Here is a 25343-nt window from a genome sequence, read left to right as displayed (position 1 = left end):
GTCTGTATCCTCAAAAAGCCACAAGTACTCCTGTTCTTTTTAAATACTGGGGTCAGTGGTTGCTGCTGCTGATGTCCTCCTGAGTGATACTCGGAACAAAACCAAAGCTGCGTGGTGAGAGTGGTGGGGGCCGACCCCAGTTCTCTGACAAAAAGATACCAATAAAGTTAAAAGACAGAGTGCATAAAACTGTAATTCAGCCCATCGTCATGTACTGAACAGCGACTTGGGCACCCCCAGGAAAGGAAATCAGTATGTCGCCGCAATGGAGATGAAGATGTTGACATGGTCGAGTAGTTGGGTGCAGTGACAGGAAATGAAATGGGGTTGTACAGGGCCTAGTGCGGGTTGCTCCGGTTAAGAACGATTTGGGGGATGTGAGGCTAGGCTATGAGACGCGAGAGCTAGATCGGTACGCTGGCGCGTGCAGTTCTTGTGGATGGAAGACGACCCGGGGGCGACAGCCTGCACAACAGGCAGAGAACGAGTACGAGTTGTGGAAGTCACCCGCCCTCAATAGCGAAGTAACGAGAGAGGCGCAGAATATCCCAGGACGTGCCAGAAGGGAAGCTGTGCTGACTGCTTCCAGCATTGGTGTATTTAGTCAATAAAACCCTCAGAATGTACCTGAGTCTGCTGGAGAGTCTGACTCTGGAGACCAAGCCCTGGAAACCAGGGACCTTGCTACAAAGTGTTCAGGCCAAAGTGTGTGTGACTAAGTGATGGCTTGACACACAGCAGGACACTGGCAGGGTGAGCTGTGACCCCAGTTCTTGGGTGTGACCGAACTGCTCAGCACAGGACCTTGCTCCACTTTCGCGGCTCCGATAGTCCCTGGTATAAGTTAGAGCAGCCTTGGCTTCTCCAGCCTCTACCTAAGCAAGGGGCTATTCCAGCATCCCAAGAAGAGCTGGAGCATTGAGATAGTCCTGCCGTGCCTCATTTTCCCCAACTACTCCCAGGCCTGCCAAGGGGAGCGGTAGAGCCACTGGACCAGCTCTGTGCAACCCAAGTATTCCCCCTGCTCTGGGACAGTTCCCGTGGGGCCAGATTCTCTTGTTTCTGGCCCCATTGCACCGCCGGATCAGGACGGAAATCGGCTCCTGGTGGGTTCTGCCCTCACCATAATGTTCTCTGCCCATTGGTTTGTTTCCATTGTGCTCCTCTTGCTCTTTCACAACTTCTCTAAGGCCTGTCCCGATCTCCTGGTTATAGGACTTTGCCATGCCCACAGCTCATAGAATCATAGAATATCAGGGTTGGACGAGATCTCAGGAGGTCACCTAGTCCAACCCCCTGCTCAAAGCAGGAACAACACCAAGCTCTGTGGACTCCTGACTTCCTGGTCTTTGCATGGCCAGCACATCGACCCTGACTCACACAGCGTGCTGCCCCGTCAGTGACTTCTCAGCCCGCACAGCTCCCAGTCCACATGCCCATTTCCATAATGGCCACAATTAGAGCAAATGTCTTTGCTGATCGAAAAGCTGATTGATACAGAAAGGGGCCAGGCCAGCATACATCAGCTGGGATGGGGAGGGAGTTTGCATGCCGCAGGCCACCCTGCTGTCAGTGGGCCTTTTACATTTCAGTAAAGAGGGCAGGCAAATTCAGCAGCCACTTCTGACATTTGGTTGCAATTCTTTCATTGGTAGTGCAGGTCCTCCTCCTGTATTTCCTCTCTGCTGCTTTCCCGTGGTGAGGACTGTCCAGAAGTGGGGAAAGGCAGCCATGCTGTCCCTCATCCCCTTTCCCCAGTCCTGTTGCTCCAGATAGCTTGGATTATGAGCTAGAATCACTCTCCCAGTTTCCAGGTCAGTGTCAGTGCCCAGTAAGCAGCCGGTGTTACAGCATCTGGCTGCTCTTTGCCTGGGGGTTGGTTGTTACTCTCTGTTCTCCTCGGTATGGATTGTGTTTTTAAAATATTGTTAAAGCACCTTGAGGCTGGGGTGGCAGAAAACATGACAGGCTGGAAGCTTACAAAGAGTTCCTCCTGCCCCTTAGGAAGTTCGGAGGTGGCCCCGAAGCACTCCCGAACCTCAGACTAAGACCTAGGTCTGCTCTAGAAATCGTTCTGGGGCAGTTCTTTGGCCTGTGTTACGCAGAAGGTCAGACCAGACGATCACAATGGCCCCTTCTGGCCTTGGAATCTCTCAGTAGACCTGGCCCATGGCTCCAGGTGCCTGTTGACACATGGAGACAAGGTTTCAGACTGCAGCTGGCCTCCCCCGAGTCCTGCCTGGCTAAGGGGCTGAGCTAGTTGGCCCAGGAGCTGAGTCTCTGATCTTGTGACTGTCTTTGATCCCTTCTCAGTGTCTGAGGCCTGGTAGCTCCATGAGACCCTCGTCATGGACACTGGAGCGATCAGAAGATTTTCTGAAAATGTTTGTGCTTCCTCTGCTTTCCTTGTGTTATTTACCCGAGTGTTTGATACCCATGTGCTGCTGCTTCCTCCCATCTCCCTCTCTCACCTTTAGTCTCACTTTTGTGCCATGCACTTGGTTTAGGGGGCTGCCCCTGCTCATGGTGCCAGACTGCCACAGGCCATTGGGCTTGTATGGGGAGTCAGGCAAACCAGACTCCCAGGCCGTGTTTTCAGTGCAGTCTGAAGAGGCCAGCTCCTGTGGGAGTGTCCAGGCCAGCTGGGTGCATAGGCACCTGCTATCCATGGTTGAGAATCATGTCAGGCCCACTGGTGGGTTGGAGGCATTGCTGCTTTTTCCAATGGCAGAGCCAGCGGAAGCGTGGGAGGAGCAGCATGGTGAGGAGGGCGGTTGGGATGGCATGTGTCTCTCATGCTGGCAGTAAGGGACCGGGGCTGTTTGGTGAAGCTCTCTGTGGGCATTGGCGGTGACACTGCCTGTGGGTTTCTTGCTCTCTCCAGACAACACGGCCGCGGTGCACACGCGGAGAGTGGGCTTTAACCGCCAGGAGCAGGACATTTACTTCCTTCCCATTCTGGTGGTGGACAGTGGGCCTCCCGCCCTGAGCAGCACGGGGACTCTGACCATCCGGGTGTGTGGTTGTGACAGCACAGGGGCCATCCAGTCCTGTAACAGCACAGCCTACGTCATGTCTGGAACGCTGAGCCCCGGCGCTCTCATCGCACTCTTGGTTTGCATCCTCATCCTGATCGGTGAGTGTTCCAGCCTGCCTCTCTTTAGCCGTGCTCTTCCTCTCCTCCCTCCCCTACATCTCTCTTCTCTTTCTCCCATCCTCTCGCAAACATATCAGTGAGTGCAGCTGTCTCTGGGCTGGAATGTCCCTGCTGTTTGGCACCCTCCCAACAGCAGCTTCTCACCTTTGCCACCTGACTCCTTGATGGTTTTCTGCAGAGCGGGAGAGGCAGTAAATTCACCTGTCCTGCAGGGAGAAGCCTGCCCGAGCTGATTTCAGACAGGAACCCTCCATCCAGAGAAGCCTCCGTGCATGGAGCACATTCCATGCCAAGTCCGAGAGCTTCCAGAACTTGGTTTATGGAAGTGTCCCAAGCCACCTACAGATGGACCAGCATCCTGCGTCACTACGTGACACACAGGCAAAAGCTGGAGTATTGTGCTAGCCAGTTTTTTAACACCCCTTGTGCTGGCATCTCAGAGAGCTCCTTATGCAGAGAAGGGACAGTGCTTCTGTTGCAATGACGCCCAGAGCTGGGTCAGCATTAAGGTCTAAATAAACAAGGAATATGATTGTTGTCCAAGTCCCTGTCATGACTCTGATCCGTAGAAGCCCCCGCCTCTCCCGTTGGTCTGACTGATCAATTGTTCCCTGAGCGTTAGGCTCCATGCCTGGGAGTGTCATCGGCTCCTGTGACACTGGGTCTGGCTGAGACCTGTTCTGGGGGTGGCAGTAGTTATATTGGGCAGGAAGATCCCTCCACATAGCGTGCCTCCTCCCTTGTTTGGGCAGGCACAGACTGGGTCTGGGCAGAGGGAGGCCGCCACACACAGGCCTGTTTGCACATGTCAAGGAAGGAGCTCATGTTTAAAATAACGGAGATGATCAACAGAGTCACTTCCCACCCTGCGGTGTCCCTGCTGGCTAAGCATTGTCAGGGAGCATGCTGGACCCCGGGCATTGCTGGAGAAGTCTCTCTTTAGAAAACCCTTTCCACAGGGTGCACTTTACATCGGTTTCTTTTTCCAACGCAGTGCAAACAAATTTCTGCCTAATTGCCCACAAACAAATAAAGTGCACATCAGTGCGCTAAAGGTGATGGGATGAATAGCTGATAATCCAGGACTCATCTGCATCTTGCTGCTCCCACTCTGTGCCATCTGCTCCAGAATCACCCTCCAGCCATTCTGCTGCTGCCATGCCCTGCTCCCCCTTTTCTCCTTGTCTCTCTCAGAACCCATCCTTCCATCTCTGTTGCACTTTCCCCTCCTGGGCGGTGAGTGCCCTGGTGGCTATGCAGCATGGAGAATGCAGCTGCCCCAGTTCTCTGGCACAAACCACAGAGACCAGCACTAGCTCCAGCCTGCACTGTCCCCCACTGGGGACCCAGGGACAGCGACAGCAGAATGTCGTCGCTATGGGCCTGGCCCTCAGCTGGCGAACTGGCCAGTGACGCCAATTCCCACCAGCCAAGAGGGCTGCAGCTCTGGTCTTCCCTCCCTGGGGGCATGTTCTTCCGCCATGAATGGGCCATTTGGGCGCCATGTCCCTTGCCCTGCACACCAGCCCTGAATACAGGCAGCCCTTCCACTGCTAGAGAGGGAGCCATTCATGCTCACTCTCTGCCCTCTCCCCAGCTCGTCTCCCAGGCGTGCTGCCCCACTGACGGCTCTTTCCCTCTCCAGTGCTGGTTCTCCTAATCCTCACTCTGAAGCGACACCACAAGAGCCATCTGACGTCAGAGGAGGATGAGGACATGAGGGACAATGTCATCAAGTACAACGATGAGGGAGGTGGGGAGCAGGACACCGAGGCCTATGACATGTCAGCCCTCCGCAGCCTCTATGACTTCAGTGAGCTCAAAGGCAGCGACGGCGGGGGAGGGCCGGGAGACGGGGGCATGATTAGTAACTTGCCCTCCGAGCTCCATGCCCTCCCACAGTGGTTCCAGAACCCAGACCTGGACTTCTCCATGTTCAGAGACTACATCAGCAGGAAGGTGGATCAGGCGGACGAGGATCTGTCTGTCCCACCATACGACTCGTTCCAAACCTACGCCTTCGAGGGCTCAGACTCCCCTGTCCCGTCCTTGAGCTCCATCAACACCTGGTCCACCAGCTCAGAACAGGACTTCTCCTATCTGAGCAGCTGGGGGCCGCGCTTCCGGCAGCTGGCGGCGCTCTACGCCGGGCATAAAGGTGAGGAGGAGAGCGAAGAATCCTAGCCACAATTAACCAAAAACCCACAACGAGACGGAGAGAATGATTTCCGAACTTGGGGATTCTCCAGGCTTCCCATGTCTTCGAGGGCTGCTGTGGAAGCAAGCTCAGGTCAAACAATAAGGACAATATGTCATCCAGATAGCAGAGTCCCTCCACTACGCACCCTGGCATGGAAGGAGAGACATCAAGGACCATTTTGGACAGGGCGAGTGATGGCTTTATGATGTGCTCTTCGTTAGCCGCCTCTTATTAGAGGCTCTGTAGCACACACATAGCGAGGCTGAAGTGCCCAAAGGAGCTGTTGTTACCATCCTAATCGCTTTCATAGCAATCTCCATTAAAGCACTCCATGTTAATTTAAGAAAGACACAATCTAATTCAAGAAAATTCGGATGGGATTCCCCCCCCCAAATTATCATTTAAATCGATCTGTTCAATGAGCCCAGTTAAGGAGAGGAAGAAAGAAAGAGGAGCCTTTTGTTGTCTAAATTGTTTTTGTCACTTGATTCAGAGCATTTGATGTGCTTTGATTTTTTTAAGAGCTTTCCTTGCAGAGTGAAACAAGCTTTTAACTTTTGTTCTGTTTTTCTCCCCCTTATATTTACTGATTTTTCTAAGTCTCTTTCTTCTTTCCTTGTATTTCAGTTCCTCTAGTTGTGGCGAGCTGGTGTTTCTGTGCAGGATCCCAGCTGCTTACAATCAGTGGAGCAGTTTACCTTTGCTGCGTTTTGGAGGTCCTGGGTGCTAGTTCCTAGGTCAGGTCCTTTAAAGAGAGGTTTTTACACTAGGGTCAAACATACTTTGCTTCCGAACTGGGGTTGGGTTTCACCTCATGGTTTTTATTAGAATTTTCTGTCCATTTTTGCCATGTATCACAGATATGTATGTTTATGCCAACATCTACCCCTCCTGCTTAATCCACAGGGAAGTCATTGTTCTGAGGTTCTGGCATCCCAATGATCCCCATGGCAACAAACTGTGATATCACTAATACGGGATTATGACTATGTGGCTGGACTGTGGGCAGTGATGCTGAAATGTGAAGGAGGAAGCTCTCTGAGCCCATGTCGTAGAGGTAACAGTAGAGGGAATGCAGCGCATCCCTAAAGGACAGCGCTTTCTGTGGGAAGTTCTCAGCCAGCCCCAGGGCCTGAGGTCTCAGGTTCGTATGGGTTGCAGTGTACGCTCTCACAGGCACAGCACTTCAGCCAGCCTGCTGCAGCCTCCCCAAACGAGGTAGCCTGGATGGCTGAGAAGTGAGTGAGCCTCTTTGGCCTATTCAGTTCTTGAGCCACATTCTGCAACCAACAAGAGTGGCAAGTAGTGCCAGCTGCGTTTGTGGGTGTGAGGGGGATGCGCTTTCCAACAGGCACAGGCCTGACAACACGAACAACTCACTTCACCTCAGCCACTGAATATCGGTCAGTCGATCACAGCCTTCGATGACAAGTCCACCCCAGCTCTGGGAGCAGGCCTTGTGGAGGTGCCAGACACCACGCGCCATCAGCAGAGCCAAGCCATGCAATCCCCCAAACCCAACTTATTTATTTATTTATTTATTTATTTTTGCAAGTTTGCCCTAGAGTGAAAGTCCCTTCAGGTTTCTACAGAAACTGCTGGCAGAAGAGTTCTGTTTATATTTCAGGGCGAGCAGGGGGCTCTTGGAAAAATTACCAGAGAGTGTGAGCCATCGGTCCCCCAAAGGGGTGGTCAAATACAAGCACAATGTAGTACCAGGAAACATAGTACGGTTAATTCGGAGCTGCCCGGCAAAGAGCAGTGCTGGAGGGTGAGAACTGGGGTCAATGAGGTGGGAAAGCACAGGCTGCCTGAATGCCGCGGTCCACAAAATGGCATTTGAGGGACATGCTGAGGATCGCAGGGACATCTTCAGATCAGTGAAATCCCAGCTAACGTTTTGGAGTCCTGTTCAGCAGGGCACACGAGCAGCTTCTTGTGTAGCTCGGCTACAGCAGCTTATCTGCTGATATGGGAAAAATCAATGTCGTAATTGATACATAACTGATAAGGGGCTTGTCATAGTCATTGGGTTTGTCCCCTTAGCCTAGCCACAGTCAGTGTTTTCTATCCCAGTTGCCAATTCCTTGGAGACTGTGTTTGAATATAAATGTACGTGCATGTTCATTTTATATTGTGGTCTGTTTTCCAGCAGTTTGTATTGCCCTGAGCTGCAGAGAAAGCCCCATGGTGTTGTATGGAGGGGGCTAGAAGGACATGTTAGAAACGTGATAGTCTCTGCCTGTTGTTCCTGCGACAACAGGTTCCCCCTCCCCTGCTGCAGCCACTCAAGGCTCACATGCTGTTGAGCATCTGAGTCCCCAACTCAGGTGTTTTTTGGGAGACTCTCCCAAGCCAGCCAGAATTCAGCATTTAAACTTTGAACAAGCAGAGTTGCTCATCTCTCTGGGTCTCAGTATGGCTGCAAAGGCTGGGGGAGCTGCCCCTATCTTGGTATCTGTGCAAGTCCCTCATGTCCGGGATGCCACACGTTGTCTGTTAGTCCTTTACTGTGATTTTTTCCCCACTGATTTTAGAGAAGCTGCCAGATAAATGGCCTGTTTCGTTTACCAGGCAGTCAGACAGGCTTTACTCGGGTAGCTGTTCCTCCCACCCCCAAAGCATTGTCTTTGAGCATGCTCAGTCACTCCTGGACAATGCCACCAATTCAGGAGTAAGAGAATGGAGAAAGGCCTCTCTTTCCTCAGGAACTTTTTTGTGTTTTCCCTCTGGGACAATGAACCACTCTGCCCAATCCCCTGCTGAACTGGCCTTTGCTTTAGGAAGGGCCTCATGCAATTGCCAGGGATTGTCTAGCGGAGGATGCAGTCTTACAGGGTATGTATTCTGAATTACCAAACTGGCTTCCAATTGTGCATCCTGCACCAGCCAACCCCTCCCCAAAACACAAAACCTCTTCTGCATTTTTATTTTTAATTCCATCTGTAAATGCAATGGTCTGGAGCAGCCCAGCTCAGCTCCTGTCTGGGATCGGGCTGCAGAGGTGCCCAGGCAACACTGCTGGCTTCACTCCCACACCACACTGTGCTCATGAGCACCCCCTACAGGAAGGAGCTGGCAGACTCTTTGGGTGTTTGATGGCGTCACTTTGCTTTTTCCCCTCTATCCAAACAAAATCAGGAGGTTGATTTTCTCATCCTTGTTATTTTGTCAAGGTCTTTTTAGGACCTGGAAATAAATTATTTCCTTGTCATCTAGCCCAAGTCTGATTTAGTTTATCTTGTTTCGTTTCCTTTTCTTGTATGGTATTTTTAACGTGGTCTTAGTAAACGACAGCTCGCCAAGGGGAACAGAGCACCCAGCAAGCAGGAGAGGAATCCTGTTATGCAAACTATGGACACACCAGGCCCAGGCCATGCCCCAGCAGAGAGCAGTCTGCAGACTCAGTTTGCTCTCTGTACAGATTCCCAGCGACAGGCCATTGCTTGACTGGATATTTCCAGCTTTTTATTAAAATGCTCCTCAGAAAAAGCTTCTCCCAGAAAAAGGTCGAGTGATGATGATAAAATGGGCCTGTCTCACTCCAGCTCTTCGGGAGCAGGAAGCCCTGTTGCGTTGGAGTGACAGCAGGTATTCAGCGTGTGTTGTGAATAGTCTGTAGCGCACGTCTGTCGGGCGCTGCTCCACAGGAGCCACTGTGACACCAGGAGACGATGAATGGTCTGTTGCTTCATGGAGGGCATTTCCACCGGGCCGCCGGCTTGTCCTTGGAGTAATTTATTCCTTCACTTTTTGAGCCTCAGAGACAAATGTGCTTATTTGTACTTCTGACCTGGCTGTGGGCACAAGCCAGCAATTGAGTGCACAGGGACTTGATTTCCACCTGCAATTCGTTTTGTGAGTGCACACAAGGGGGCCCACATTTTGAAGTCGCCAATTGTGCCTGCAGTGGAGCATGTGGACCATTTCCCCTCTGTTCTGTGTACTGCACTATGCCTCCTTTGCTGGCCTGGCCATGTGCATGAGCCACTTTGGGGGTGAAACGTGCCAGTAAGTACTAGGTAGTATTACTACGTTGCACCCGAGGCGTTGGAGCAGGATGGATCTGTGCAGCCATGGAGACGCATGTATCATTGTCACCATCAGACCTTAGTGGATGAGCTGCCCAGGTGCCATCCAGAGGTGACTTGGTTTGGAAAGTTTGAGCAAAACCCTTCTGCTGTGCCTGAGCAATGAGAGGGTGTGGCACTGAAGCACCTCGCTGTGTCTGCCACCACAGGCTCCTGCCCCCTCTCGCTGGCACTTGGCATGAAAAAACAGTGTTTTTTATAAAAATGTTCCTCCGAAAAAGGTTGAGTTTTCTGTCTTAATTTGAACAAATGATGACAACACAGTGTGCCCTGCACTGGTGCAGGAGGGACATCCCTAAAATGCTGAATGTGTAAAAATTCCACCCTTGGCCCCTGACCTTGCGAAGGAATCCACCTGTGCAGAGTCCCAGCGAGATTCTACAGAGACAGATGGATCCAAGCAGAGGAGCTCTGTAAGATCAGAACCTAAAAATGTCTGGGGTGGGGCTGGGGATGAGGGGTTGGGGGTGCAGGAGGGGGCTCTGGGCTGGGACCAATGGGTTTGGAGGGCGGGAGAGAGATCAGGGATGGGGCAGGCTGTTGGAGCATGGGGGAGGGGGAGAGGGCTCTGGCTGGGGATGCGGGCTCTGGGGTGGGGCTGGGGATGAGGGGTTTGAGGTGCAGGAGCGGGCTCTGGGCTGGGATCAAGGGTTTCGAAGGGCGGGAGGGGGATCAGGGCTGTGGCATGGGGGGGCTTCAGGGGTGCAGGCTTTGGGCGGTGCCTATCGCAAGCAGCTCCTGGAAGCATGTCCCCCCTCTGGCTCCGAGGTGCGACCAGGTAGCTCTGCATGCTGCCCTGTCCGCAGGCACCACCCCTGCAGCTCCCATTGGCTGGGAACCACGGCTGATGGGAGCTCCCATTGGCTGGGAACCACGGCTGATGGGAGCTCCCATTGGCTGGGAACCACGGCCGATGGGAGCTCCCATTGGCTGGGAACCACGGCCGATGGGAGCTCCCATTGGCTGGGGACCACGGCCGATGGGAGCTCCCATTGGCTGGGAACCACGGCCAATGGGAGCTGCAGGGGTGGCACCTGTGGATGGGGCAGCGTGCAGAGCCACCTGGCCACACCTCCGTGTACTACGTAGGAGTTTGGGAGGGTCATGTCGGCTGCTTCTTGGGAGCCGCCCGGAGCGGGGCAAACCCCTGACCCCACTCCCTGGCGGGAGCTGAGGGCCACATTAAATGGTCTGATGGGCTGGATGTGACCCGCGGGCCGTAGTTTGCCCACCCCTGGAATACAGTATAGTACTGTTCTTCAGCACTCCTGCGCCCCGGCTTTCTAGTCCTTCCCTTTCGCACGGGCACTTTGGGGCCTGGGCCCTTGACCAATCAGAGTCTTCCCCTGCTGGGTTCTCCATGAAAGTGAAACCCCTGTTGTTGTCACATCTTCTTGGAGGGGGTAGGAGAGCCCAGACCCCCACCCTCTCCACCAGGCTGTGGTCCAAGGCCCAATGGTGGCCAGCTACGCTCTGCACCATGGGGTGCTAAGCAGCTGCTCCCTGGGACCACTTCCTACCCAAATCTCCTTTTTCCCCACAGAGTACATCAAAGAATCTCAAATCAAGGTTCTGATCTGCACAGTCCCCTGCGTCTCCTTGTAGATTTGCTAAGGTCTTTGTGGTCCGGTCTCAGTCAGTGAGCTCATGGGCAGCCCTCTGCCCCCACCCCTCCAGGTCAGAGCAACAAACCGCTCCCTTCCAGGGCCTTTTAAGCCCTACTTCGGGCTTGTGCAGGCTTTGCAGGTGTGGCTGTATCTGGTGGGGCCGCCTGGGCCCAGAGCTGTTTCCTAACCCCTTGTTCTCCAGCGTGGGGTTTGTACACCCCATCACACACATGCACCCCAGGGCGTCATAAAAATGCTGCTGTATTCATTTATTAACGGGGGCAAAACTGTCCAGGTGCTTTTTAAAGTACTGTTTTACACTAAAATGGTGCAAATGGATGATTTTTCATTTTGGTTCGGGATAAATCCAACAGCAGTGCTTTTATTAGCCCCACAGATTAGGGAGTGAGCAGCAAGCTGGTGGCAGGTGAGCTCGACCTTTTCACACTAGGTCCAGGAAAGAGCACCTGCCTGCAGTGAGGGGATGCAACAGCCAGATCTTCATAAAAAGTCTGAGGCAAGACACAGCAGCTGGACGGCACAGAGAGAGGAGAGAATGCATTAAATTCTGTGGTGGCATCTATATAGGTCACCAGATAACGTGGGCAGAAATTAAATCTCCCCATAAAATAACTCCCCTTTCAAGACACCGTAGGGGAAAAGCCCCTGTCTGTGTACAGCTGCAGCTAAACATTTCAAGCTGCATCCGAACCAAGGATGGAACAAGTAGGAAATACAACACAAACAAGTGTGCTGCCTGTGAATGGAACAGGAATCCAAAGAGGGAAGATCATGCAGGATGCCCTGGTGGTTAAGGCACTGGGCTGAGGCTCGGGAGAGCGGGGTTCAGTTCCTGGCCAATGAATTGGTGTGTGACTTTGCCAGTCACTGATTCTCACTGGGCTGCAGCGCCTATCTGTACTATGGGGTGTAAATCTCCTGCCTTTGTCTGCTTTGGTAGTAATCTCTGTGTCAAGCACTTTCATTGTGTGTCTGCAGTGCCCAGCATGATGTCAGTCAGAGTCTGGGCAGGGCCTGCCATGACGGGGCCCTGATCTCGGTCCGGGTCTGGGCAGGGCCTGCCATGACGGGGCCCTGATCTCGGTCCGGGTCTGGGCAGCGCCCGGCACAGCGGGGCCCTGATCTCAGTCAGGGTCTGGGCAGGGCCTGCCATGATGGGGCCCTGATCTCGGTCCGGGTCTGGGCAGCGCCCGGCACAGCGGGGCCCTGATCTCTGTCGGGGTCTGGGCAGGGCCTGGCGCAACGGGGCCCTGATCTCGGTCCGGGTCTGGGCAGCGCCCGGCACAGCGGGGCCCTGATCTCTGTCGGGGTCTGGGCAGGGCCTGGCGCAACGGGGCCCTGATCTCGGTCCGGGTCTGGGCAGGGCCTGGCGCATCGGGGCCCTGATCTCGGTCCGGGTCTGGGCAGGGCCTGGCGCATCGGGGCCCTGATCTCGGTCAGGGTCTGGGCAGGGCCTGCCATGACGGGGCCCTGATCTCGGTACGGGTCTGGGCAGCGCCTGGCACAGCGGGGCCCTGATCTCAGTCAGGGTCTGGGCAGTGCCCGGCACAGCAGGGCCCTGATCTCGGTACGGGTCTGGGCAGCGCCCGGCACAGCGGGGCCCTGATCTCAGTCAGGGTCTGGGCAGTGCCCGGCACAGCAGGGCCCTGATCTCTGTCGGGGTCTGGGCAGGGCCTGGCGCGACGGGGCCCTGATCTCGGTCCGGGTCTGGGCAGGGCCTGGCGCATCGGGGCCCTGATCTCGGTCAGGGTCTGGGCAGGGCCTGCCATGACGGGGCCCTGATCTCGGTACGGGTCTGGGCAGCGCCCGGCACAGCGGGGCCCTGATCTCAGTCAGGGTCTGGGCAGTGCCCGGCACAGCAGGGCCCTGATCTCTGTCGGGGTCTGGGCAGGGCCTGGCGCGACGGGGCCCTGATCTCAGTCAGGGTCTGGGCAGTGCCCGGCACAGCAGGGCCCTGATCTCTGTCGGGGTCTGGGCAGGGCCTGGCGCGACGGGGCCCTGATCTCGGTCAGGGTCTGGGCAGGGCCTGGCGTAACGGGGCCCTGATCTCGGTCAGGGTCTGGGCAGGGCCTGCCATGACGGGGCCCTGATCTCGGTACGGGTCTGGGCAGCGCCCGGCACAGCGGGGCCCTGATCTCAGTCAGGGTCTGGGCAGTGCCCGGCACAGCAGGGCCCTGATCTCTGTCGGGGTCTGGGCAGGGCCTGGCGCGACGGGGCCCTGATCTCGGTCAGGGGCTGCAAGGAGATAAATATGTCCTGGCTTCCATAGTGACTGATACATGAGTCCAGTGAGAACTTAGTACTTTCTCTGAGACCCCTGAAATGAAGCACAGGCCATCATCCCTGACTGGCCAATTCCTCCAGACCTGCAGGGAGGTTACAGCTTGCTCTGATGCCACAAGAGAGATGCATCTTCCCCTCCAGTGCAGGTAGGTCTGGCCAGACTCCAGCCCAGAGCAGAGCCCCACCAGGCAAAGGGCATTGGAGAGAGACCCATTTCTCCTGAACATAGTCCGGAACTGTTTGTAGTTTGAGTTCTTCCATTCTGGCCTGATCTTTCCCAGGAGCCAGGTGCAAGCCGCACTGTTCATTCTCAGGAATTCAGCTTGGCCACAAACATACCAGGTGCCTGGCAGACTCAACCCCCGAGTCCCTGCTCTGAAACAATCTCTCGTTGACTCTGGTAGGACCACATTCATGTGACCCTTTTACCCTCCAGTCATCCCCCACCATCTTGTTCCCAAGATCATCCACTTCCTGAAGGACCTTTAATGACAGCAGATAGCACGACGCGGAACCAGAGAAGGGATTCCAGGATGTGCCAGGAACAGGTACATGCACCTTGCTCACCTTAGGAGATAGGATGGCCCCAGTGGATGCATCACAAATTTGCACTTGCCGTTATGGTGATTGCATGTGCAGCAATCCGGCTGTACTGGGCATTTGTCCATGCAGCACTGGTAACGGCACCATCGCAGCAAATGGTGGAGCACATTAGGCTCCCAGCTGCACGTGTGCACAGTTACGGACTTGGTGGCCAATTCCTATGTCTTGCACGGAGCTATGGATGTTTCCTTCATGCCATCCTGTCTCTTGTGTTTAACCAAGGCGCTTAGCTGTAAGAGGCTTCACATCCTGGATGCAGGACTCCCAGAAGCCAGCTGCAGCTGCCAGCACAGAAATAGGCCCAGGCCAAGACACATGCAGAGGATTTTGGTTTTTTGACATTGTGAATGAATGAGCAGAACATCAAATTCCCAGCAAGAAACCAGACCCTCTGCTAGCAAAAGGAGGAGCTGTGATTCCAACACCACGCCCGAGGTGCACCCTGGGCTCTCATGCCAGCTCTCCTCCCACAATACAGGCCGGGCTTGGAAGAGTGTTTTCTACATTGGTTTCCTTGCATCTTTTTTATTATTCCTTCTTGCTTGGACAATTCAACAGTAGTGAGGCTCCCAGCTGGGGGGGGAGGGTCCTTCCAGCTTCAGTTGTTCAGGTTCAAGAGAAGCCTCATTTCTTTCTCATTTGACTCTTTTCATAGACAGACGCTTCACCAGGGCTCAAACCTGCCCCTCCTCTGGGGCTAGCGAGGCAGCTGCCTTTGCTAAAAACGGAGAGTGTGAAGTGCTCCTCAAACTCTGCAGTGTTTTCTAGATGTCAGAGGGCAGCGCCCCCACAAAGGGCCAGTCAGTCTCCAGTGCACAGACAACACCCAGGGCCAGTGTCACACTGGGCCTATGCTGCCCCCTAAAATAGCCAAAAATGTCAGTTTCTGCAAATCCCCGGAGTCCCTGCAGAGTGGGGCATCGTGTGTGTGTAGAGTGGGGAATTGTGCGTGTGTGTGTGTAGCAGGAAATTGTGTGTGAGTAGAGTGGGGAATTTGTGTGTGTGTGTGTGTGCACGCACGCAGAGCAGTGTGTGTGTGTGTGTGTGTGTGTGTGTGTGTGTGTGTGTGTGTGTAGAGTGGGGAATTGTGTGTGTGCATGCAGAGTGGGTCTCTCTGAAGATACAAATACCTGTGCACACTCATAGTCCGAAGGCTGTTTGAAAATCCAGCTGCTGTTGTCACTATTCCTGTAACTCTGACACACTCGTTTATTGACCTGTCTTGAAGGAAGCCTATGACGGCCCCGCTTCTCGGCTGAGGTGACTCCTCGCAGCTCCACTGAGGCCGACTTTATTTGAAACTGTTTTGTCAAAGACTGGTAGATGTTCTGCTGCATTGGCTCCAGTGGAGCTACCTCTGATTGACACCAGCTGGGGATCCGGCCCCATTGGCTCCAGTGGAGCTGCGGCCGACTTGCCCCAGTTGGGGCTCTGCCCCTTTTCCCTTTTTTTAATGCAGTGGGCTCCAGACAGCTAAGTACAGTTTTCTCCGGCCCCAGTCACCGACCACAACCAAGGCAGGGGCTAAGGAGACACTGTTCCTCTGGGCAGTGAATCGAGCACTGCCTGCTCCGTGTAGGTGAAGCACAGAGGAGGTTTGCAGGCCTGGAGAACTGTAGCGTTTGCACCTAACTCATCATGACACCAGCCCTGCGATGTTCATTGTCTTTGTGTTCCAGATGTCCAGTAAAGTCAGGGCACTGCAGCAGAGCACCACCCAGCTCCCTGCCCCAGCCATCAGTGCAGACGCTGCAGCAGAATCACCTATAACGAGTGCACGTTGTGCATAATGTTGGTACCATGTTGAATTCCAGAAGGCAAGATGTCCAAACCTCCTCTGGAGAGTTATTTACAAAAGATGGATGCGATCTGCTGGGATCATTAAGGGAAAATGAAAAAAAGATTGTGATGTCTATACCCCCCAGGAGAAAAATACATCTCTGGTAACCAGAGTGTGAGCCGGGCCTTACAAATGGGGAAAGAAATGATAGGTCTGGTAATAAGCTGTTCAGAAAAAACAACACCCCCTTCCTGCCTGTGGCCTCCAGCGGGGCTGCTTCCAGGACTAAGAGTCCTTTAACTCAGTGAACTCAGACCTCGGTGGTACAACAGAGTCACAGGCGTGTGAATTCCTTGTTTCATTTACTATTTCTGTATAAAATTCCCACAGCAAAATGAACAACAGTGTCCCTTTAAATTTTCCCACCCATGTGCGGAATGAATTTTGTTATGTGCACCAACGTGGAGGTGATCACCTCCATACTGGTGCACATAACAAAGTTCATGTGGTGGGGGTGGGACCGAGGGGTTCGGCGTGTGGGAGGGGGCTCAGGGCTGGGGCAGAGGGTTGGGGTGGGGGTGAGGGCTCCGGCTGGGGGTGCGGGCTCTGGGGTGGGACCGGGGATGAGGGGTTTGGGGTACAGGCTGCCCTGGGGCTACAGTGGGGAGAGAGGACTCCCCCCAGCTCTCTCTCCTTGCAGCAGCTCTGGGGCTGGGCTGCAGGATAGGCGCCTCTCCCCACAGCCGCGGCAGGTCCGGGGCTGGGTCGGGGCCGGGGGAGGGGCGCCTCTACCTCAGCTGCAGCAGGTCCGGGGCCGGTCGGGGGAGAGATGCCTGTCCCCCGGCCTTGACCCAGCCCAGCCCTGGACCTGCTGCAGCCGGGGGAGAGCCCTTAGTGCCTGCGCAGTGTTTAATAGGCTGCCGCGCGGCCATGCAACTTAGAGGGAACTTGGCTGACCAAGTCTTATTGTTTATCAAGTACAGTTGGTTAATAGCTCAGTAAAAGCTTCCTGATTGGTTAATAACGTAGACTGGTTAATAATTAAATCAGACAGTGTTTTAACATCATGTGCTGCAAAGAGCCGCAGTCTGAGTATCCCTGCTCTAACTGTATTGTCCTCCGCTACCATCCGGGCTCCCTAGAACTTTTCAGCCATAACGACTTCAGTTACGGTCCGGGCCCCACACTTCCTTCGGCTGCCGAATAGCTGCTTCATCCAGCATCCAGCATCCAGCTCTTATCTTATTGCCCTGCATGTATTCAGCTTAGCATCTAGGCCGCTAGCTCTCAGAGCGCAGGCTGCAGCCTTGGGGTGTGGAGCTGGTCTAGACAGAGAACATTGCAAATGGATTTTATTTATGCCTTTTCCTCATTTCAGAGCATGGGACCACCAGGGACTGGCTCACAGGGCAGCCGATCTGCCATTCTCGCTATGCACACTAGACTGATTCCGAGCAGTAGAAGGCATCCCTGTCCATTTCTCTGCACCATACGGAGCTAGGATTCCGAAGCAGAAACCTCTGCAGCTGAGTTCCAGGGAAGGTCCCAGGCAGTTGGTACCACTCCAGGAACCGCCATACCCACAGAATTCACAGAGAGAAACAAAATCATTAAATTTTACTTGGCCTTGAAACCTTGCTCCTGGGCAGTCACTTACTGCCACTAAACACCATCCTGCGCCTTGCTGAAGACTCATTAATAGCAGTGCCATCAGGACTGGAAGTTACAGCTTCCTGTTACCAGCTGGTACGGAGCCTCCAGCCTGGGAAAACAGGCACCAACCTGGGCTGGTCTGTGCAATGCTGGGATGTCAGCCTCTTCCCATGCCCAGCCTCTGCTCCATGAGCGTATCTCCTGCACACGCTGCCGTGCGAGCCCGGTGGCAAAGGGAGTCAGCCCTGCAGCAGAATGGCAATGGAAAGTGACCATACTCTGCTGCACATGCTGTGCTGAAATGTTACCGCGCAAGGAGCGGGTCATTATCATTAGTCCTATCGTCACAGCCATTCTGGTATCTCTGCATCTGGGAGAGTTAACCCCCAATATGCCAAAGGTGTCTACATGGTAGATCCTGGAGAGCAGCATAGAGTACAGTCCTAGTTGAACAATGTGGAACTCCTTACCTGAGGAGGTTGTGAAGGCTAGGACTATAACAGCGTTTAAAAGAGAACTGGATAAATTCATGGTGGTTAAGTCCATTAATGGCTATTAGCCAGGACGGGTAAGGAATGGTGTCCCTAGCTTCTGTCTGTCAGAGGGTGGAGATGGATGGCAGGAGAGAGATCACTTGATCATTGCCTGTTAGGTCCACTCCCTCTGGGGCACCTGGCATTGGCCACTGTCGGGAGACAGGATACTGGGCTAGATGGACCTTTGGTCTGACCCGGTACGGACGTTCTTATGTTCTTCTGCTAATTCTTGGTCTGCTGCCTGGAGGCTGTGATGGTGTCTGCACTCGGAATTCACAGACCGACCGACCGACAGGCAAGCCAAGCTCCCAGCATTCTGGGGGAGTGAAATGAACAGCATTCCGCTGTGTGCTTCACCCTCCAGCTAATTAGCTCATTGATGCTGTTGAGGAGCTTTTGGAAGAACCTGAGCGGAAAAGCAGACTGTATTGCAGAGATAGCAATGCAAACAGCTGCCTGTCTAACCTGTGGGGACCCACCACTCCTGCAGAGAGACTGAGCAGGCGTAGGCAGCCATTCTGCACCTGGCTCCATCAGCAAATCCCCCCCTCTCTTGCAGTGAGAGAAATTGTGTCTCCAGCGTCCTCACTCTGCTCCCCCAAAGAGCCTCACCCTGCTCCTGATGGGAAGCCGCTGTCTAGAATCAAGAGTGTTTATTGACCCTCCAGGAGCCGTTGAGGGAAAGGTTAGGGCCAGCAGAGCTGTTACAGTTTCCAGGAAACTGGAAAAGCCACCAGAGTGCGAGATGATCGGGGTAAGTAACGGCATGCCTCTGGTAAACGTAGTGCGCAGTGCTCGGGCCGTTCCCCCGGAGATCACTGGGGGCATACAGAGGAGAGAGTTCAGCATCCTCACACTGCAACCTGCAGCCCAGAGAGGGGAAGCAACTCCCACAAGGCCAGACAGCGAGTCTGGGACAGAGCTGGTCACAGTCCATGGCTCTTGACTCCCTCAGCCTCATCTGCTGGCCCATGCTACGTGGCAAACGGCGGCTTCCAAGTTCTCGCCGGTTGTTCCCAGATAGTGGTTAGCACATTCAGCTGCTGTCCTCTGACGTTTTCCACTCATCACTAAGCAGAACTAGTGGCTCATGGCACAGGAATTGTTAATGACTCAAGCTGCACTTGGCTTTACACAGACGTGTGTTTTTGCTTTGCCCTGTCTCACTGCTGTAGCAGAGCGATGCTGGTGAGCTCCACTTCATCCAGATGTTCATTTCAGGGAGAAGACACCAAGCCCTTCGGAGAAGAACACATCCCTTTAACCATGGCAACTGGCGAGGTTCTAATCCCACCTCCGCCAGGGGAAGCACGCGTCCCGAACAGAACGATCCACCCTGACTTATCCCCCATTGAATCAGCCAATTGCAGCTTCATTTCTGGTCAGGAGTCACTCACCTCTGACTTGAAATCCCTTCAGACTGCACATAAATTAGGCATTAAAAATACTCATTACAGTCAACATGACACACCGTCATTATTTCAAAATAATTGTTGGAAAGGCTCAGTTAGCTACACAGGCTTCACTTTGGTGCAGAAAGGTGACCAGAAAACCCCCAACAACCTCACCCCAGGAAGTGCAATCAATGCTTGTAATCCTTTTAAATATAAAAGGTAGTTGCTTGTAGCTGCCAACATCTTAAAAAAGCTATGATTTCCCTGGAGAGAGCCCTTATCAGCTAGGGCTGCATGTCATTCTGGCTGTTTGTCAATCCATCAGACTTCAGTGCCACTGACAGTAAGAAGCCAGGCGTTAAGATTATCACATTTAGCCGTAATGTAGCACAGATTGTGTTGACATTTGGAATATATTCCACCTCAGGAGCCATTTGACTTCTACACTTTCTCCCCAAAGAAAAAAATGCTTTGAAATATTTCAGAAAGAAACCATTGTTCTGCGGGAAGCCGGGTGGATGTGCTGCCCCGTTCCGTTGTCCCATGAACCACAGCACGACGGGAGGCGACTGGCCAGGCAGGCTATGGTGACCAGCACCTGGGATGGAAAGCACTAAACGCTCTGGCGTATGCTCTCGTAAAGCACAAAGAAGGAATTTCTAGAGGGAAGTTGGCCGTGGAGTCTTTTGACACTGGATTTACACAGTGTAACTGCAGCGGCATTGCACTGAGAAACAAGGTCATCCTCAATGCATGGCCTGGGGAGACGCGCCCAGTAATATGCCCCCGGCCTCCCTCCTGTGCGGTGAAGACAGTGAGCATGGTGCTCACACCAACATGAAGGCTATAGAAGCATTGGATCTCAAGGCATCATTGGCCAAGGAGGTGGGTGTGATGTGGGCTGCCATATGCACCCAGCTCGCCCCCCCCCCCGCCCATATTCCCATCAATAAACGTGCAGGCCCGTGTGCTAGAATTGACATGTCCAGCTCGCCCCCCCCCATCAATAAACGTGCAGGCCCGTGTGCTAGAATTGACATGTCCAGCTCGCCCCCCCCCCATCAATAAACGTGCAGGCCCGTGTGCTAGAATTGACATGTCCAGCTCGCCCCCCCCCCCATCAATAAACGTGCAGGCCCGTGTGCTAGAATTGACATGTCCAGCTCGCCCCCCCCCCCCATCAATAAACTTGCAGGCCCGTGTGCTAGAATTGACATGTCCAGCTCGTCCCCCCCCCATCAATAAACGTGCAGGCCCGTGTGCTAGAATTGACATGTCCAGCTCGCCCCCCCCCCATCAATAAACGTGCAGGCCCGTGTGCTAGAATTGACATGTCCAGCTCGCCCCCCCCCCATCAATAAACGTGCAGGCCCGTGTGCTAGAATTGACATGTCCAGCTCGCCCCCCCCCCATCAATAAACGTGCAGGCCCGTGTGCTAGAATTGACATGTCCAGCTCGCCCCCCCCCCATCAATAAACGTGCAGGCCCGTGTGCTAGAATTGACATGTCCAGCTCGCCCCCCCCCCATCAATAAACGTGCAGGCCCGTGTGCTAGAATTGACATGTCCAGCTCGCCCCCCCCCCCCATCAATAAACTTGCAGGCCCGTGTGCTAGAATTGACATGTCCAGCTCGTCCCCCCCCATCAATAAACGTGCAGGCCCGTGTGCTAGAATTGACATGTCCAGCTCGTCCCCCCCCATCAATAAACGTGCAGGCCCGTGTGCTAGAATTGACATGTCCAGCTCGCCCCCCCCCATCAATAAACGTGCAGGCCCGTGTGCTAGAATTGACATGTCCAGCTCGCCCCCCCCCATCAATAAACGTGCAGGCCCGTGTGCTAGAATTGACATGTCCAGCTCGCCCCCCCCCATCAATAAACGTGCAGGCCCGTGTGCTAGAATTGACATGTCCAGCTCGCCCCCCCCCATCAATAAACGTGCAGGCCCGTGTGCTAGAATTGACATGTCCAGCTCGCCCCCCCCCCATCAATAAACGTGCAGGCCCGTGTGCTAGAATTGACATGTCCAGCTCGCCCCCCCCCCCATCAATAAACGTGCAGGCCCGTGTGCTAGAATTGACATGTCCAGCTCGCCCCCCCATCAATAAACGTGCAGGCCCGTGTGCTAGAATTGACATGTCCAGCTCGCGCCCCCCCCCCATCAATAAACGTGCAGGCCCGTGTGCTAGAATTGACATGTCCAGCTCGCCCCCCCCCCATCAATAAACGTGCAGGCCCGTGTGCTAGAATTGACATGTCCAGCTCGCCCCCCCCCCATCAATAAACGTGCAGGCCCGTGTGCTAGAATTGACATGTCCAGCTCGCCCCCCCCCATCAATAAACGTGCAGGCCCGTGTGCTAGAATTGACATGTCCAGCTCGCCCCCCCCCCCATCAATAAACGTGCAGGCCCGTGTGCTAGAATTGACATGTCCCAGCTAGGTTTGGGGTGTGAATTCTGCCACCTGTGCATGCAGCTCTTAGTGCCCCAAAAGACATGTGCCAAGCTGTGTGCTTACAATGGGGCCACTTCCTGAAAGTGTTGCCCTTCAGGTTAATCACAAGACTTTCTTCAGAGTGGTGAGAAATGTATTGTAACCTCCTCAGTTCAGTGCAACATGCTCCTGGCCAGGCCAGGCAGCTATTCCTCGTGACAGCAGGGACTGGGGGGAGGGGGGTGCTCTGCTATTCCACATAAACAGTCAGGGCTTTATTCCCTTTTTCTGGACTCCCATCAGCTGCAGAGCTCGCGCCAGGAGAAAGAGCTGTACAGAGAGAGATCCATCCCAGGCCATGCTTTGGAGGGGGAACCTGGCCAGAGCCCATTGAAAGGAATGGTGGTAAATGACCTGAAATTAAATGATTAATCTCTTTAAATAAGTGTGAAACCATTTTCCAGAAAAAGTTAATCTAGTCCCAGTGGCTCTAGTGCCTTTCCTGGGCTCCAATCAATATGTGGTCGCTTGCTTTTCATTTGCAATTCACAGTAATTGCAAAGGAGCATTTTGTGAAGAAAATGACATTCTAGAAGCAGAGATGCTAAGAGACAGACTAGGATCAATTCGATTTAAATCCCAGAGCAGCGAGTGCTGTCAAATGTGCAGGAGAGATGGAGACATTCCAGGAGTCATGGGCTCTGTATGCTGGATTCCCCTACTCAGAGTGGCAGGAATGATCAAAGCCTGGACTGACATCATGTATCTCCTGCCTGTTCATTCGGAGGCCTGTGCTGCCTCCAGATGGAGCTGGGAGGGGAGGTACGTTCTGCTGAGCCTTCGTCAGCAGAAGCTGGGAGGAAGATGGATCACAAAATTATAAGGTTAGGAAAGAGGAATAAGATGGACCCAATGCCACGTGTTTCCTGCAGGCGCAGCAATGAACCTTGCTCTGATCCACAGGCTGCCCAGAACCGGCGCACTCCAGAGCCTGCAACAAGCTGCCCAAGTTGAATAAGAAGCTGTCAGGCAGGGTAGGGAAGAAATCCTTCTGTGGAGCCTGGGAAGGTACTGAAGCATAAGGCACCGGCCTCCCCAGGCTGGGCAGGAGGATAACGGCCGGGGGGTCTCTCTCTGCCAGCATCACCGGGGTAAGTTACCCCAGCAGGCTCAGATGGGAGCTCTCAGCACCAAACGGGGAGCTGGGCCCTGGCCTGGCCTGTGAGCTTAGGGCGCAGTTCTGCATCCTGCACTCTCATGAGTAGCTCTTACCTGGGGTGAAATTCTCCCTTGTGTAGGAGGCAGGACAAGGCCTGTGCTCCATGTAAACCCCATGGACACATGGGGCTTGAATTTCACCCCTGCACAGTCACTTGTGCATCACCCCCTTGGCTCCAAGGTTTGCAGAAAGGGGCCCTAAACAAGGCCACGCTCCCACAGAATGAACGGCTGCGTGTGCCCCCAGGACTAGCGCAGGCAGTAAAGCAGGAAGCTCCCTGGTTTGCTCTGGGGACCCCAGCTGGGCTGGCCAGGGCACAGGCCCGTGCAGCTCCTCCTGACCTGGTATCTGCTCTGTACCTTTGCCTGGGAGAGCAAGGCTCACAGTCTGGCGGGGCTGCGCTCAGTACTCCATGCACCCTGGGCTGCATCGCCCTGTGGCTGAAGGATAAACACGGAGCTCCTGCACACAGTAGGTTGCTAACAGCACTGATGGAGCCTGGGCGTCGGGGGGCTATTGAAAGGTAGGCGTTGCTGGATGGATGGACAGACAGGACAGCCATGTCCCTCCTCACTGCCCCCGGTCTGGCACAAAGCTGCTGCTCCCCCGCTGAGTCTGCAGGTGACAGGATCTTGTCGGGCAGAGAGGACAGCGACTCCCCTCTGCGGGAGCCCATTGCTTTTCCGTCATCCTCTGTTAAACCAGAACATAATTTTCCGGGATGTCATTCTAATTCTAGTGGGAAAGCTTATTACTTGTGATTTACCCATAAAACAGCCTGATGACTTACGACTGGATGTCAGTGGGTTTGCCTATCAATCTGTCACCGTGGGGCTGCGGGCGGGCTCTCTGCAGGGCAGGGGGAGTGTGCCGGGGGGTGGGGGTGAGGAGGGGAGTGCGCCGCTGTGATTGACACAGTTTTAACCAGCCATAAAGCCTCTGACATGTTCCTTTTGGCTCGGTGCTGATCTGCGCTGCCAGGCTCCAGTGCAAATGTCATTTGAACATGTTCTGCCCATGGTACCTATAAATAACGAAAGCAGCAGGTCTGTGCGCTCAGCTCTCCCCTGGAGGTGGGCGAAGGCGGCTGACCCTTCCCGCACCAGGCTCAGGCACAGCGAAGGGAGGGAGCCCACTGCTGTGCCCCAGGCTGCCAGCTTATTTATTTCTCTGCCATGTTATCCTGAACCCTTAGGCCAGCATGTCCTCCTCCCCCTCCTGCAGCCCTGGGCTCACTCCCTTCAGTGGGACAGGTAGGACCCGTCAGCCCCAGCATGGGGATACTGCACATGTCTCCGAATGATGCCAGGGTCGTCCTACAGCCTGACCAGTGAGAGCAGCCAGCCGGATAATGGCTCACTCGGCCTGGTCTGAGGGAGATGCAGGCCAGCCCCTGTCTCTGCCGGGGGCGGGGGGTGGTCCTGGCCAGCGGGGAGCAGAGCACAGCTTGGCACAAGAAAGGCGGGTCAGGGAGGGTGCAGCAGCGACTCGGGGTATTGTGACAGCTCCCCCGGCGCTCTGTACCCTTGCCCAGCTTGGGCTCCAGTACCAGGCCCTACCTGCCCCCCAGCGCTCCCATCCCTGTGCATGCTCTCGGCTCGTGTCCAATGTTCAGCACTAGCCAGCAGAGGGGCTGGAACATTGACCTTGTGAGTAGTAAATAAAATCCCTAAGAGCTGAACACACTCAGATGTGTCCCAGAACAGGCCCCTGCCAACACGTTTCCTTTGTAAGCCAGCAAGTGCAGCCCTCCCTGGGGCAGGGGTCTGTGTCCTGCACGTGGCTCCGGTATCACCTGGTGCGAAGCTGATTAATCCATAACCACCGTCTCCTACTCCCAGAGCCCCGGATGGGGAGAGCTCCCCTCCCTTTCACAGGCACTCGCTGATGGTTTAGTGCTGCTTCCCTCTTGGACGTCGGTTCCTCTGCAGCGCTGCCGAGGGACCCGCCAGCATCCTCCTACCAAGGGCCTTCTGCAGACAGTTTGTGTGGGATGCAGTGCCCCCACCACATGCCCTGAGACACTGATCAGTGACCCCAAAGGACCTGCAGCCCCTCTGTTCCCTTGCAGCACTGGGATGGGAGCACAGGAGATGGGGGGAGGCGATGCTCTACTGGCTGAAGCTGTGGTTGGAACACCAGAGATCTGGGTCCAATTTTCAGGCTGGCCACAGCCCCTCCGGGGCCAGTTACGTCTCCCAGCGCCTCTGGGTATGTCTGCACTGCGAGAGAAGAGCCGCGGCTGGTCCAGGTCAGCTGACTCGGGCTGGAGACGGGGTGTGACTGAGACCCCATGCAGGGGGTGGTCTCAGAGCCTGGGTCCTGTCCTAGCCTCTGCACTGAATTGTGTAGGTCTGCAGCCTG

The 25343-nt window shown here is 54.5% G+C and overlaps 1 protein-coding gene across 11 annotated transcripts in view; it reads left to right on the top strand.

The window, feature by feature from the left end:
- The window catches only part of CDH22 (cadherin 22), a 188669-nt gene that overhangs the window by 137249 nt on the left and 26077 nt on the right, over window positions 1–25343 (top strand). For 8 of the 11 annotated variants that reach the window (XM_065566412.1, XM_065566408.1, XM_065566410.1 and 5 more), the window contains 2 exons: window positions 2885–3136; window positions 4803–8575. The exons of 2 other annotated variants lie outside the window; for them this stretch is intronic. In XM_065566412.1, coding sequence (XP_065422484.1) covers window positions 2885–3136; window positions 4803–5341 — 791 coding nt within the window. In that variant the 3' untranslated portion in view covers window positions 5342–8575. Of the gene's footprint in view, window positions 1–2884; window positions 3137–4802; window positions 8576–17120; window positions 20295–25343 lie in introns of those variants that run through there. One more of the 11 variants, XM_065566414.1, reaches the window with a different exon arrangement.

The sequence above is a fragment of the Chrysemys picta genome, chromosome 13 (assembly GCF_011386835.1).
Source record: "Chrysemys picta bellii isolate R12L10 chromosome 13, ASM1138683v2, whole genome shotgun sequence".
NCBI classification, from domain to species: Eukaryota; Metazoa; Chordata; order Testudines; family Emydidae; genus Chrysemys; species Chrysemys picta.
Note: the sequence above shows the minus strand (reverse complement) of the source record. Positions and strands in the feature narration are given on the sequence as shown.